Source organism: Triturus cristatus, chromosome 7 (assembly GCF_964204655.1).
Source record: "Triturus cristatus chromosome 7, aTriCri1.1, whole genome shotgun sequence".
Lineage (NCBI taxonomy): Eukaryota > Metazoa > Chordata > Amphibia > Caudata > Salamandridae > Triturus > Triturus cristatus.
In genome coordinates, this window is record NC_140590.1 from 193,155,885 (window position 1) to 193,171,384 (window position 15,500).

Below are 15,500 nucleotides of genomic sequence, written 5' to 3' on the forward strand. Positions count from 1 at the left end.
GTGGATGTAAGTCTGTCCGGCATCATTTTCTGGCCCCAAGTTCTCTGAAGAGATGGTAAAATATTAATTTTTTGCGACCTGAATTTGGTTGCAAAACATTAACATATAGCATGACCATTCTGTATTTGGAAGGGAAGACCTAAACAAGCTCCTTCCAAATATCGAACTTGTATTGGGTCACAAACTTAAATTGTGAATCAGTGACTTGTTATACAGAATGGCCATTTAAAGGTGTTCATTCTTCTTAGTACAGTGTGTGTGATGTGAATAATGAAATATGGTTGTTGCTATTTCAACAGTGCCCCTAATCCCTTCATGGAATTGCTAGTAACCCAAAAGCAATACTTGTATGTCAATTACACATTTAATAGGGTCTTGCGGGGCTACAATAAGGAATATGCTACTTACCAGTATGCATCTGTTCTTGGCATGTAGAGCTGCAGAGCCCACACTTAGGATAAGATCACCATCTGGTGTTGGGCTCGGATGATTGCAGGTTGTGGTTGTCTTCGGAAGAAGCCTTTTGGTCACAAGATAGGTGACTCCTCCTCTGGACAACAGTGCGCATGGGCATCCACTCCATCCTCAGATTGTTTTTCGCCATGATGGGAAATGATGGGGTGCATAAGAAAAAAGAGAAAGGATGTCCATGTGTAGTGTCTAATTAAGACAATGCTGGAACAGATACAGGTCCCGGGGAGGCGGGTGGGCGTGTGTGGCTCTGCAGCTCTAAATGCCAAGAACAGATGCATACTGGTAAGTAGCATATTCCGTTCGAGGCATATGAGCTGCAGATCACACACTTAGGATAGACTATATAGCAGTGTCTCCCCTAGCGGTGGTCACCTGTATCCGTTGCAGCAGTTTGGAATAGAGTTTTTAGGACAGCTTGGCCTACTGAAGCTTGTTGTTTGGATTGCACATCAACACAGTAATGTTTAGTGAAGGTGTGTGTGGTAGACCATGTGGCTGCTTTGCAAATATCTTCTAAGGGAATGTTCCCTAAGAATGCCATGGACGCCCCTATTTTACGCGTAGAGTGCGCCCTAGGGGGAACTGTAAGAGTGCGTTTAGCTTTTTGGTAACATATTTGGATACATTTAACTATCCACCTGGCTATACCTGATTTGGAAATGGGGTTGCCTTTATGTGGTGGAGTGAAAGCAACAAACAGGTGTTTGGTTTTGCGAAAAGGTTTGGTTCTGTCGATGTAATAAAGCAAGGCTCTTTTAACATCTAAGGTATGAAGGGCCCTCTCAGCTACTGAGTCTGGATTAGGAAAGAAGACTGGCAGCTCGACTGATAGGTTAAGATGGAAAGGGGAAATGACTTTAGGGAGGAATTTCGAGTTTGTCCTAAGAACCACTTTGTTACGATGTAGTTGTAGGAATGGTTCTTCAAGAGTTAAGGCTTGTATTTCACTTACGCTTCGCAGGGATGTGATTGCGATAAGGAAAGCCACTTTCCATGTTAGGAACTGCAGTTCGCATTTATGCATAGGTTCAAATGGGGGACCCATGAGCCTTGTTAGAACAATATTGAGATTCCACAGTGGGGAAGGTGGTAATCTTGGAGGAATAATCATTTTAAGACCTTCCATAAATGCTTTGATGGCTGGTACCATAAAGAGGGACAGGTGTTGTCTACTTTGCAAGTAGGCTGCTAAGGCCGCTAGGTGTAGACGTATGGAGGAATACGCTAAATTGCAGCTTTGCAAGTGTAGTAAATAGCAAATAATGTTTTGGATGGAAGCCTTCAGGGGGCGTATATCATTGTTAGCGCAGTAAATGGCAAATCTTTTCCATTTTGCAGCATAACACGCCCTAGTAGTAGGTCTTCTAGCTTCTTTTATGATGTTCATACAGTCTGATGGGAGGTTGAGGTAACCGAACTCTAAGACTTCAGGAGCCAGATTGCCAAGTTCAGAGACTGTGGATCTGGGTGTCTGATTTCTCCATGGTTCTGGGTTAATAGAGCCGGGGAGAGGCGCAATTTTTGATGCGGAACTAGCGATAGTTCCAGAAGTGTCGTGAACCAGGGTTGACGTGCCCAAGTGGGAGCGACTAGGGTCAGTTTTAGTGACTGCTGTTTGAGCTTGCGTACCACAAATGGAATGAGTGGGAGAGGCGGAAAAGCGTATGCAAATCTGCCTGACCAGTTCATCCATATTGCTTTGCCCTTCGACTGTGGGTGTAGAAACCTGGCGGCGAAGGTTGGGCATTTTGCGTTTTCTTGAGTGGCGAACAGCTCTATGTCTGGTTGGCCCCATTTTTGGAAGAATGGGAATAGGACTTTGGGGTGTAATTCCCATTCGTGGATTTGCTGTGTCTGGCAACTTAGGAGATCGGCAACCTGGTTGTGAACCCCTGGAAGGTGTTCCGCTAGCAGGTAGATGTTTTGGGGAATTGCCCATCTCCAGATGTTCTGTGCGAGTTGGGACAGTTGGAGAGAATGTGCCCCCCCCTGCTTTTGTATGTAGTACATTGTCGTCATGTTGTCTGTGCGGATGAGGACAGTTTTGTTCTTTAGATGTACTTGAAAGGATTTCAGTGCTAGGAACACCGCTAGAAGTTCTATGTGATTGATATGGAGCAGTTTTTGTTGAGTGGTTCATCTGCCCTGAGTGGTGTGTTGAAGGACGTGGGCTCCCCACCGCGTGAGAGATGCGTCGGTGGTCAGCACTACTTGTGGAAGAGGCTCTAAGAACGGTCGCCCTTTGGACAGGTTGATGGTGTTCCACCATTTCAGTGAACGAAGTGAGCGACTGTCCACCAACACCAGATCGGTAAGTTGTCCGTGAGCCTGGTTCCACTGTTGTGCTAGACATTCTTGCAAGGGACGCATTTGAAGTCGTGCGTGTGGTACGATGGAGATGCATGACGCCATCATGCCCAACAGTTGCATAAACACTCTTGCTGGAAGAGAGTGTTGAGTTTGAAATTTTAAGATGAGGTTTTGTATGTTGGCTATCCTGGCTGTGCTGGGATAAGCTATGGCCTTGGACGTATCTATGGTGGCTCCCAGATATTGATGTATGTGGGAGGGTTGCAGTTGAGATTTGGGATAGTTGATGGTAAATCCCAAGTTGTGTAGGGTTTGAATAGTGCAGTGAGTGTGGGGAACGCATTTGTCGAGAGTATTGGCTTTCATGAGCCAATCGTCGAGATAGGGGAAGACATGGATTTGTTGTCTCCTGAGATGCGCTGCCACTACTGCTAAGCATTTGGTGAATACGCTGGGTGCGGTTGTTACTCCGAATGGGAGAACTGTAAACTGATAATGCTGCCCGTCTACCAAAAATCGTAGATAGTTCCTGTGAGCGGGATGCATAGGGATGTGGAAGTATGCGTCCTTGAGGTCCAATGTGGCAAGGAAGTTGCCTCGTTGAAGTAGTGGGAGGACTTGTTGGAGAGTGATCATATGGAAGTAATCTGAGTGTATGTACTGGTTTAGTAGTCTGAGGTCGAGTATGGGTCTTAAAGTCTCGTCCTTTTTGGGAATGAGGAAGTATAGAGAATATACTCCTGTACCCTGATGTTGGAGTGGAAATGGTTCTATTGCGTGTTTTTGAAGCAAGGACCGAATTTCCTGTTTGAGGAGTGTAAGATGGTGTGGTGACATTGGACAGTGTTTGGCTGGTATGTGTGGGGGGGGTGTTTGTAAGTTCGAGGCAGTAGCCAAACTGGATAATTTGTCTTACCCACTTGTCTGTTGTGATGGAATTCCAGACAGGTAGGAACTGTTGGAGTCGTCCCCCGACCGGAGTGGAATGGTCTGGGGGGAGTGGGGGCAAGTCACTGGTTAGTGGCTGGAGTGGTGCGGGTGTTGGTGTAACCCCGTCCACGGCCCTTGGTATTGTTTCCCCTATATCCTCCTCTAAAATATCCTCTGTTAGGGGATGTTTGTCCGGAGGTTTTGAAAGTGGAAGAGGTGTCTGTTCCCACGTTTTTGGAGGCTCCCCTGTAAAAGGAGCGTCGAAAGAAGCCTCGGGGTTGTGGAGACTGTAATGCTCCCATTGATTTGGCAGTCTCGTTATTTTTCCTGATCTTTTCTAGTGCAGTGTCGACTGCGGGTCCAAATAGTTGCTCCTGATTGAATGGTTGAGCAAGAATGGTTGTTTGTACTTTCGGCTTAAAGCCGGAAATACGTAGCCATGCGTGGCATCTAAGTAGTACGCTTGTGTTGACTGCTCTAGAGGCGGTGTCTGCTGCGTCTAGTGCACATTTGATTGAGGCATTAGATATTAGCTTTCCCTCTTGGATGAGGTCATTGACCTGGGATTTGTACTGATCAGGCAGGTGTTGCAAAAGATCTTCTAGCTGATCATAATGAGCCCTGTCATATCGGGCCAATAGGGCTTGTGTGTTGGCGATACGCCAGTGGTTAGCTGCTTGTGCGGCAACCCTTTTGCCCGTGGCCTCTAAGAGCTTGGACTCTTTGTCTGGGGGCGGTGTGTCTCCTGTTGTTTGGGAGTTAGCCCGCTTTCTTGCGTTTGACACGACTAAAGAGTCTAGAGGGAGCTGCGCCTTAATGTACGCGGGATCCTGTGGGACCGGTCTATATTTTTTTTCAATTCGGGGGTTAAGAACCCTAGCTCTAACAGGGTCCTTAAAAACCTCAGTGGCGTGTTTTATCACTCCCTTAATCATGGGCAAGATCTGAACTGATTTTTGCGACTGCTCAAATGTGTCGAGGAGAAAGTCCTCCTCAGGTGTATCTGTGTGCATGGTGACGCCATGGAACAGTGCCGCCCTGTTTATGAGCTGTCCAAACCCTAAATGGTCATCAGGAGGGGAGGGTTTGGAGGGGTATGTAGTGGGATCAGGAATATAAGGTAAAGGGTAAGCCCAGTCATCTAAGGGTGCCGTATCCGGGAGTGTGAAAGGATCATTAGGATCAGTAGGATTATTAAGGTCATCCGGGTCTCCCCCTCCCCCTAAATCATCATCATCATCCTGCGGAGGTGGTGTATGTGAAGGAGATGGTAGAGGAGAAGGAGGTGGGGCAGAGGGGGTGCGATGAGAGGTAATATAGGAGAGGAAGGACGAATGGGTGAGGTGGCAAAGTCCTTCTTCTTTACGGGAGCTGGAGGAGGTGTTGTGTCCAGCTTCCTTTTCTTGTATGGCACAGCGGTGACATGTCCAGTTTTTGGATTGATATAAATCCTTTTTTGCGTGGGATCCGGGCGAAAAAGTTCTTCATTGTCCGAAAGTGGCTTTTGCGCCGACTTTTTCGGTTCCGATCTGTGTTTTGGGTGATCGGTAGAGTCTTTGTGGACTTTTTTCGGTACCGAGGATGGTTTAGGTGCCGAAGAACGTTTCGGTGCCGGTGGAGACTTCGGTGCCGAAGAACGTTTTGGTGCCGGTGGAGATTTCGGCCTTGGTGGTCTCGGAGCCTGCTTCGGTGCCGAAAGGGGTTGAGTCTTCGGTGCCGAAGGTATTGTAGGCACAATAACATGAGGTTTGCTCGAGCCCGAGCCACCTGCAGGCTTATATTTCTTCGGAGCCGGGCCCGAGGGCGGGGCTTCTGAAGACGATTTTCGGTCGCGACTGGGGCCAGCTGGCGGAGTCTTGACCAATGTCTTTTTTGGGGGGGTTGGGGTAGGGGCACTGGTACTCACCCGTTGCCCTGGAGTGATGAGGTCATCAGAATCGTCCGCTTCGGATACGATTTGGAGGTCTTCGGAGTCGTCTTCCGGGACATCCTGGGCAAAGATGTCCTCAGGTTCTGGAGCTGGTCTGGCCATGATATGGCGTTGAGCTCTTCGGTCCCGGATGGTTTTCTTAGAACGGAATGCGGCGCAGGCTGGACAGTTGGATTCGTTATGTTCCGGCGACAGGCACAGGTTGCAGACCTCGTGGTGGTCACTGTGGGGGGACTTTGCTCCACATTGGGGGCATTTTTTAAAAGGTGTCCTTTCCAAGAGCCGTATCCGGAACCGGTCCGATTGGATTTCGACGTCGAGTTGTAAAGGTTGTTTGGTTTCGAAAGCTGGATTTCAGAAGTTTTCAGCCGGAGTGGAAAAGTTCATCCGAACCCAATGGCGGAAAAAAACAATCTGAGGATGGAGTGGATGCCCATGCGCACTGTTGTCCAGAGGAGTAGTCACCTATCTCGTGACCAAAAGGCTTCTCCCGAAGACAACAACAACCTGCAATCATCCGAGCCCAACACCAGATGGCGATCTTATCCTAAGTGTGTGATCTGCAGCTCATATGCCTTGAACCTGGTCTTTCATATTAATTGCTGGTGCACTGAACCAAGTTCCCCTGTGTCACCTGTAGGTGGGAAAGCACCCGTTGTAGAGATACGCAAAAGTCGCAACACACTATGGTCAACATCCTCGATCTACAATCACCCACCACGCTGCAGTTTAGACAGGACAGGATCAAATATACTCACCATTCAATGGTGTAACTCAGGTCAAGGTCTCTTTACCAATTTGGTAAAGAGTCTAATGCATGAGCAGCAGACTCATATGCACATGTGTAGTCTTTGTCCCAGTGCAGGCTAAGCCCTGTGTGTAAAGTGCTGGTTCACACGGCAGTTTGGGCTGTGCTGTGGATGCATTTCAGGCTCCTGCCTTTGTGGTAGGTGGATCTTCTCCTGTGGGGACTGCGCTGGCAGCCTTGCTTGAGACGATACGCGCAGGGTTAATTAGTGGGACTGATATGTGTGAAAACTCGTCCCGGGCAGTGGACAGTGCACTGGTGTGGTAGTTGTAATCGCCAGGGTAAATCTGTCAGGTCACGGACAAGATGGGCGATTACAGACCTTGAGTGTTTTAAACATGGTAACGGTGGGGAACAGCGCAAAGGAGGATACAGAAATACTTAGCTAGAACTAGTGCTTTCAGAGGCAGGAAGATCAGGTGCGCTGGAAAAGCCACAGTGAACAGTGTCACTCCGAGGTCAGTAGTGGCAGAGAGAGTATAAAGAACTACCATGTGCAGGAGCAAGCACTGACAATATCACGTGTGCCCATTACCTCGCATTTGCTATTATTCACATCCGGCCTTTCCATTCCTCACCCTTGCTATTTTTCTCCCTCTTTAGTTCCCTTGGTTTGCTAGCTTAATTGTCTTTTGTGACTTAGCAAATTCTTGTGTGCGATCGTTTTGTTTCCATAATCTCAGACTCACTCCTTCCTGGCTCTGTGGGTGATGTTACATCTTGGTTTGGTTCCTCAGTGGGACCTTAAGTATGCTTGTGGACTAGTTACAGCCTACCTGCATGCAGGACATGGTGAATTATCGATCATAGAATCTGGGGATTATGTAATCCAGCCAAGCTTTCAGATAACCAAATTTCCAAGTGTCTCTTTTTCCTCTTCCTCTCATTGCCCCCATTTTCTCCTACGTTCTGGCCCTCTTCACAGACCTAGATATATACAGAAGAGGGTAAGCAGACCCTGAGGGGGAAGTAGAAGGGACTGGCCTCTACATCCCGACACTTGCATGAACGTATCAGAATCCATCACCATGGTGACATTCTGGCATTTGAGGCCTTTAAGCTCATCAGGGCTTACTTCGGTGACGCACAGCTTTCACTCACAGTGTCCACCAGGGCAGACCAGTCTTTGAAGCCAGAAGGACACTGCTGGGCGATATGGTGGTATTGGTTGCATTGGATTCTTTCTGCAGCTTACACAGGAACCATGCAGAGCACCAGGTGTGAGGAGAGGAGCTTTGGGTTACAGGGACCCCTTGATAACAGAGGTCACCCCTGGCTTCAAGCTTTGAGAAAGTCTGCTTTCTCAAGTGTTCCTCGTGCTGTAATGGTGCTGCTGGTGGCAACGTGGTCTAATTAAAATTTGATGAGAAGAGTCAAGCTTCTCTCTAACTTACTGTACAACTGCCAATTTCCAAATTGCTCTTATCACTTTACAACAGCTTCCATCTAGCAATGAAGGCAAGGATTCATGCAGTATCAGTCCCTGCGAATGTGGAACTTGCTTTGATGAAACTTTATAGCATTACCTCTCCTGAGAAGGTACAATGGAGCCTCCTATATATAAGAATAAGACGCTTTATTTAAAGTAACGAGTTTCATTCATAAAAACTGCAGTTTTAATCCACACTTCCTAAAAAAAGAAAATCCTTTTAGGATACACCCCACCAGACAATGCCTGCCACAGCAATCCGCTATATACACTTTGAAGCTGGAAATTCATGGCCACAAAAAATTTAGTTACGCAAGCAGTAAAGCGATTGGCATGATCCCACAAATTCAGATCATATCCTATAACGGAGTCCTCTTTCAACACACATCCATTATTTCATGGTCTCACCTCATGGTAGATCGCGGTCAAGTTATCAGAACAGTCCTTAGCATGAACTTCCAAATGCGAAGTGTAGGTCAGCAAGGCCATACAACCGCGAGGCTTAAGGACTCTGTTTGCTTCCTTCATAAATTTCTCAATGTTGAACCAGTGTGCTGCTGAGGATGCAATGACCAGATCCACGGAGGCATCTTCGAAAGGGAGCTCCTCGGCAGGGCTGACACTACAAGGTGCAACAAAAGGAACACTATGGAAAGGGGATTGCATGACGAATGACGAGGAGACACAGGCACAGTGCAGGGGCTTAGGTGAGGAATGTTTGTTCATGGTCATGTTATGAAATGAACTACAATATTCAATTAATGAGGGGTGGGGCGGGCAATTATTTAATTGAATTCAAACAAGAAAAAAGCTGAAATAAACAGAAGCTCAATAAACAGAAAATACATATACATCAATTATGCAAGACAATTTATTAAAGGACAGAAATTTAAATATGACAAAAAATAACAGACGTGGTCAGGCGAATCTTACACCCAAATACTGGATTGAAATGCAGAATAGCATATACTGTGTAGAGAGTGGAACTGATTAACAAACCATTCAAAAAACGAACCTCAGTTGTCTTCTCAAAAGAGACAACCAAGTTTCAGCTATGAAATGTGTGATTCAAAAAATAGAACATATGGATGTGAAAAACAGTAAATGCGGAAAATTCACAGCTCCTAAAATTATAGAATACCCATGTATGGCAGCGAAAGACCACGACTGAATGACTGAATAAATAAATGAAAACATCTTGTAAATCAAAGTAATACCCTCCCAAGGCATTTTGACGCCGGAAAACAGACTTGCAGCCATATTGAAAGGGAGATTACAGAAACAACTAGGATTTCAGAATCTTTCAAATAGTAAAGTGATTAGCGACGCACTGAAGATGAAGCTGTAAAAAGTTCCCAATTTTAGAAGCCAAGAAAGAGAATTAGCATTTGCAACGCAATCGGTTTCACATTTGTGAAAGTTAGAGCCGTTAGCGTTGTAAATGACAGTGTTTTTTACATTTTTTTTTTTTTGTTTGCAGTGGAGTGATCATTTAGAAAACGAGAATTCGATCTATTGGGACTTTAAATGTGAAAATGTATGAGTTATGGAGTGGAGTGGATGTATGTTGTGCATAGTGGAATTATGTGGTTACCATCCAGATAATGTGAGAATTTAACAAGCAGAGGTGCAGTTAGGATGGGTGGGTTGGTGGAATGATAGCTGTTTGTATGAATGCTTAATTGGATGGATAGTTGTATGAGTACAAGGATAGTTGTCTGGGTGATCAGATGAATGAAAACAGGGACGGCTTTACTACTGGTGACGCCCTGTGCAACAATGTTTGTTGGCGCCCCACATCACCGCCTCGCCACGGATTCCCTAACTACCACCATTTGACAATGCCCCCCAAGTCTCCATAACCAGTGTCTCTTGGATTCATTTAGTTTTACAGCACCACTCATACCAGTTTAAGGTGTCAGAAAACTTTACATCACACATACATTGCACAGAGACAATCATACCTGTGTAAATCAGTGAATAGGAAATGTTACATAAGACAGAGGCCTACAAGGTGTAGGACTCACATGACATCCTTACTGGGAGGCAGTATAATTGGTCTGGAAAAGCACAAATTCAGAACGTATAATGTAACACCATTGTTAGGGGTGTTCTTTAATAATAGGAATTGAGATCTACCTAAATGAACCCTTTTGGCAATATTAGGATGAGGAAAGACTGGGCAAAAAAACACACGTAGCAGTTTGCATGCAGCTCTTTGACAGCAGTAATAGCTCACTGTCCTATATTAGGATTTTAACTTTTATACTACAAGTAACAAAAGGATCTCTGTGACAAAAGGGATAATCTATTGACCTATTTATAGTGTATGCACATTGTGATCTGAATGGGTCACGTTCTTTGCAGCAGGCATATTAACCTTCTGTGCTAGGAGGAGTCAAACGTCCTCTACCAGACAAAGCTCTGGTCTCTCTCCAGGAAGAACATTAATCACCGGAGTTATCGTGACATTTTTATTGATTCTTGAAAATTGATGGGACAAGGAACGTGGCATCTGGTGCTTTTAAAACAATAAACATGGCGCCCCTGCCCCAAGTCAGCACCCGGTGCAGGGGGCATCGATCGCACTGCCCTAGAGCCGGCCCTGAATGAAAAGATGGTAGGTGATGCATGGGTAGGATAGATACAGAGGGTGGGTATGGATCAGAAAGATGGATACTTAGGAAAGATATTCGTAAAAAGAAAATGTCAGTACTTTAATGGAACTTTGGTCAAGACTGAATGATAAATCAGGTTACATGGTTGTCAAGATTGCAACAAATGAAAAATCCCATTTACAGTTCAGGGGTTGATGAGGGGTTTGTGTCCTTACCTCAAAGCTATGCTTCCTTGTCAGCTGCTAGGGTGCCCGTCTAATCTGCAGACTTCCAACACAATATTACACTTTGATGCAGGTTTAACCAATTCAAATCTTAAATACTGTATCCCATCAAACCTTAAAGTAAACAGTTACTAATTATGACTGACTAAGAAAAAGTGTGATGACTGTTCCCATTCAAAGCACTTGCATGTGGTGTATTGCGTGTTGCAAGTATACACTGACAATGTCCTATTGATGAACGCAAGTATGTCACTCTGTGGCACTGAAACTGGCATATATAGGTCTATTTTTAAACTCTGTGGTGCATGTTATGCACACAAAAGGCATGCTTCACGTCTCGGGTGCCTTGCAACTTGTAATCGCGTCAGGGAGAGGAAGGAATGGCATGACTAGTACAGCAGGGGCATTACCATCTTTTTGTTCTAGGTACTGCAACATTTCCGAGTGAGCCTTCACAGCAGCAGCTTCACAGTATTTTCTCTAGTGCCACCTCAATTGAAATCCAAACAACATATATCACATTCTGAATGTTTAATGTACTGCTTAGTTGATGGGCTAGGTGAAACTCATAATTCTCTCACCAAACAACCCACTCATTCATTCAATGAAGCGCTAAAGGGAAGAAATAAGGCTGCACTGCGCTCTGAGAAATCAGAAGTCTAGTCACAGAAATCAGAAGTATAACTATACCGGAAGCACGCTCCAGAAACAGCCTTGTATGCCTCACAAAGATGCATCATACAGTTTCAGGCTCGTGTTCAGCATGTATTATATTAAAAAGCACTCCTGCTGAATTTGTGATGCTGTACCTACCCGGACAGATCGCAGTCCCTGCCCTACATGAACAAACTGAGCTCCGAGGTCATGCGTGTCGCCTGCTCCTGCTTCGATAGGCCTAGTTTCTCTTGCTGCTGCAGATGCCTGGACCCCGTGGCCTCGTTGATGCCTTTCACGGCCTCCAGTAGCCACCAGCCTGGCCGCAGCAGCTCAGCCGGCTTCAGGGGTGGAAAAAAGGCAAAACCAGAATTATTTGGACGAGCGCAACACCCGTACAGTGTCACCCAAAGGGCGCCATATTAGTTAAGGTACTATCAACACTGAAGGTATTCAGCGTAGGATGTGCCATCTTGGTAAAGGGCTCGCGAACCACACAATCGTGGTTAAGGGCTCGTGAACGTTTAGCAGAGGCACTGTCATGGGGGGGCAGACTTCATGCATTACAACTCACATTATCCAAGCGAGCCCCCACTCCTTTATTCTCACCACAGACTGAAGAGCGAAGTGGGGGTGAGTGGGCGAGATGCGGAGGTCGGAGGCGCTACATAAGAACTGCAGAATACATTGGCTGCGCGCACGCAGAGCGATAAAGGCTAGTGTGCCGAGATGCAACAATTAAAAACCAACAGTGAAAAGCAGAAATAATTTATTTTTTATTTTTTAAAGAGTTCTGCCAAACATCTCAAAGAATGCAAGCATATGGAAACTGTAATTTGCAGGTGCTAATCAGCCTTGAAAGGAAGTGAGTGTTACAATCCGGGGTCTCTGGTTGGCGCAGGTATGCACTTGCGACAAGAAGGGACCCTTTCCTCTAAGTCAGGGCGTAGGATTACCTCTTTAAAAATAACCCCTGCTCACCCTCTAGGCAACGTGGCGCGAGCAGTCAGGCTAGATTTCCAGAGGGCATTAGGTTAAGCATTCAAAGTGTCCCACACAATAACCACCAACCCACCACACAGAAACACACGACTGTATTTATGTAAAACTAAAGTTCTTTATATAAAAGGATTTCTTTACGCAGGCTTTCAAAAATACAGTTCTCTACTTAAATGAGGTTCCAGTTACTTGTATTGCTTTTAGGCAGTCCACAGATCTTAAAATGGCAAAGTTCTACTTTAAAAATGCTTCTTTGGGGTATTGTACGCTTCGTAGCGCCTCCGGTACGCGTCGTACCGCTATTTGAACGCGTCATGCCGTTACTCACGCTTCTCGCGCGAGTACGCGTATGCCGGATGTGAACCGTACGGACAGTACCCTCGTAGGTACGCGTCGTACATGTTTGGGACGTCTCTTGCCAAGTCCCACGCTTCCCGCGTGAGCGCCGGCAATGGATTTTACACTGTACGGACCGTACAGAGGCAGGGACGCGCCGCACACGGACGGCAGAGCAGGTACGGCTCGTACAAAGGCAAGTACGGGTCGTACCACGGCGTACAAGTCACAAATACCTTAGTTCTTTGGGGGCAATGTTCGTGGAGGCTTGCAGACGTCTTTCACGAGTGTCCCACGTCGTGTCCTGGTCCCGGCTCCTCCGTGGACGATGATGCTTCGTGGGGGCACTTCTCCGACTTCTCAACCCACCAGCGAAGTGGGAAGCAGGAGGGGCAGCCTGGGGGTGATGTCGCAGCGCGCTGTTAGCTTCGTCCGGATGTGGCGAACCAGGGCACTTCAGGTCCTTACAATAGTCTCTACGGCCCGGAGGGGGTCGCAGGGGCTCAGCGCTCAGACACGGTGATCTCCTCCTTACGTTGCGAGCTACGGCTCGAGGGGGCAGTTGTTTGCTTTGCTCAGGCTGGCAGGCCTTTACGTTGCTCACAGCAGCTCCGGCGGCAGAAGTCGCGTTGCTCAGCGAGATGAGGGGGTGCACAGGTTCTCTGGGGTCAGCGTTGTAGAATCACCCACGGCAGCTTCTTCTCCTTCCAGGGGGGGTAGCGCCCACTGTTCCTGGGGCGCAGATCAGGTGGCAAGTTCACCAGCAAGCCCTTGGAGATTGTTTCAAGCACAAGTTGATCAAAAGTCTTTCAGTCTTTTTCCTCCTCTCATTCAGCAGCATGGCACCCACCACAGGCCAGTCTCACAGGTCAGAGACAGTAGTCCTCCATGCAGCTTTCCCAGGTCCTTCTCTTCGGGCAGAGGTTCTTCTTGGCGCAAACAGGATCTGATTTCTTAGGAGCAGGGCTTCTTCTTTTATAGCATAATTCTTTTGTTCGTTGTCGCCAGGGGGCCTGGGCCTGGCTCAGTCCAGTTTTGGAGCACTTTGTTGTGGTGACTCTGCTCTTTCCTTTCAGCAGCAGGGCAGAGACATCAGCCGCTCCACAGGGGGCGGAGCCAGCATTGTGGTGGAAGAGCACAGGTCTATTCAGAGTCAAAGGTGTACTCCTCCCACCCATCCTGGTGTAATCTCTCTACCCACCACCTGGCAGCCAGCCTGTCTCCTGGAATTCCCCAGCCGTGCTCCTTTACTGTTACTAGGCAGAACACACACACACAGCAGAGGCGGACTGAAATGGCCAGGTCAGTAAATACTAACTTTCTAAAAGTAGTATTTACAAACACAGGATTTTAAAATAAACTTTACTAAAAGAAGTATTTTATTATTCTGAGTTCAGGCATACTAAACTTGACTTTCTACCATGCTCTCTGAGTCCACTGGGATTACAGCGTGTAGTAATTCCAGCAGCCCATTCTGGCCTATGGAGAGCAGGTAGCCTTCAATAGTGGAAAACGAAAATGGCTGTAATTCACTATTAGGACATGCCACACACATCAGGGCATGTCCTACCTTATACCTACAATGCACCCTGCCCTTGGGCCTACCAGAGGGGTGACTAATATGTAGTTAAGTGAAGGTTTGGGGACTGGCAAGTAGGTGCACTTGCGCAATCAGCGCAACAGTACCAGACCGCGCGCAGGTTCTGCAGTGGCAGACCCTAGACACATTTTACTAGGTCGCTTCTGTGGGTGGCACAACCAGTGCTGCAAGCCCACCAGCAGCATTTGCATTTACAAGCCCTGGCACTCCTGGTGCACTTTACTAGGGGCTGATAGTAAACCAAATAAGCCAAACATGGACACCAATCAATGTATACACATTTCCAAAGGGAGCACTTGCACTGTGGCACGGATTAGCAGTGGAACAGTGCCCTGAGCAGCTAACACCAACAAAACACAATGAGGCACATCAGCAAAAAGTGGAAGGGAAACTCACGCCAAGGTGCCAGGTCTAACAGTGAGGTATCGGCTGCAGGAACGAGTTAGGAGGCAGCAAAGAAGAGCGACGTAACAGTGAGTATATGGTAAGCAGCAGGCGGGAATAAAGTAGTATTTATTTTTGTGGTTGTTTATTTAGAAATGGTCAGCAGTGTCGAAAAAAATCAGCATACCATCAAGCAACAAGAGTCATGTTTACATAACTGGTACATAGTCTGCGATCTGACACAGTTTACCTTATTTATCCTTTAAAAGACTTCTAGATAGTGTCAAATCTGGATCACCCAAGGACCCCCTGCCTATCCTGGTGCTCAAGAAGCTTGAGCCTCCATCTCGGCTTGCCATTATGGACCTTCTAAATGTCTCCCTTCAAGAAGTCACAGCCCAGCAGACTGGAAACATGCCATGGTGGTTACCCTCTTGAAAAAGGCTAATGCCGCCCCGCCCCCCCCCCCTCCTCCCCTCCAATTATCGGCCTATTTCTTTACTACCGGCTTTCTCTAAAATCCTGGGGAAACACATCCACTCTCAACTCACTAATTTCGTCGAAACTAATAAACTTCTTCACCCGTCACAATCAGGCTTCAGAGCTGGTTTCTCTACAGAAACAACGTTACTAGGGGTAATGGAACGGCTACAGCAACATCTGGACGTTGGGGACACGGTCGCCCTCATTTTATTAGAACTGAGTGTGGCATTTGACACGGTATCCCACAAAATTCTGAAAAAAACGTTAACATCCCTAGGCAACGGCGGCTCTGCCCTTAACTGGCTGATCTCTTTTCTCGCC

The 15,500-nt window shown here is 46.8% G+C and overlaps 1 protein-coding gene across 2 annotated transcripts in view; it reads right to left on the minus strand.

Moving 5' to 3' along the window:
* The window catches only part of LOC146809191 (putative methyltransferase DDB_G0268948), a 225,432-nt gene that overhangs the window by 96,616 nt on the left and 113,316 nt on the right, over positions 1–15,500 (minus strand). For both annotated transcript variants that reach the window (XM_085616017.1, XM_085616016.1), the window contains exon 4: positions 8,290–8,503. In XM_085616017.1, the coding sequence (XP_085472143.1) occupies positions 8,290–8,503 (214 nt within the window). The remainder of the gene's footprint in view (positions 1–8,289; positions 8,504–15,500) is intronic.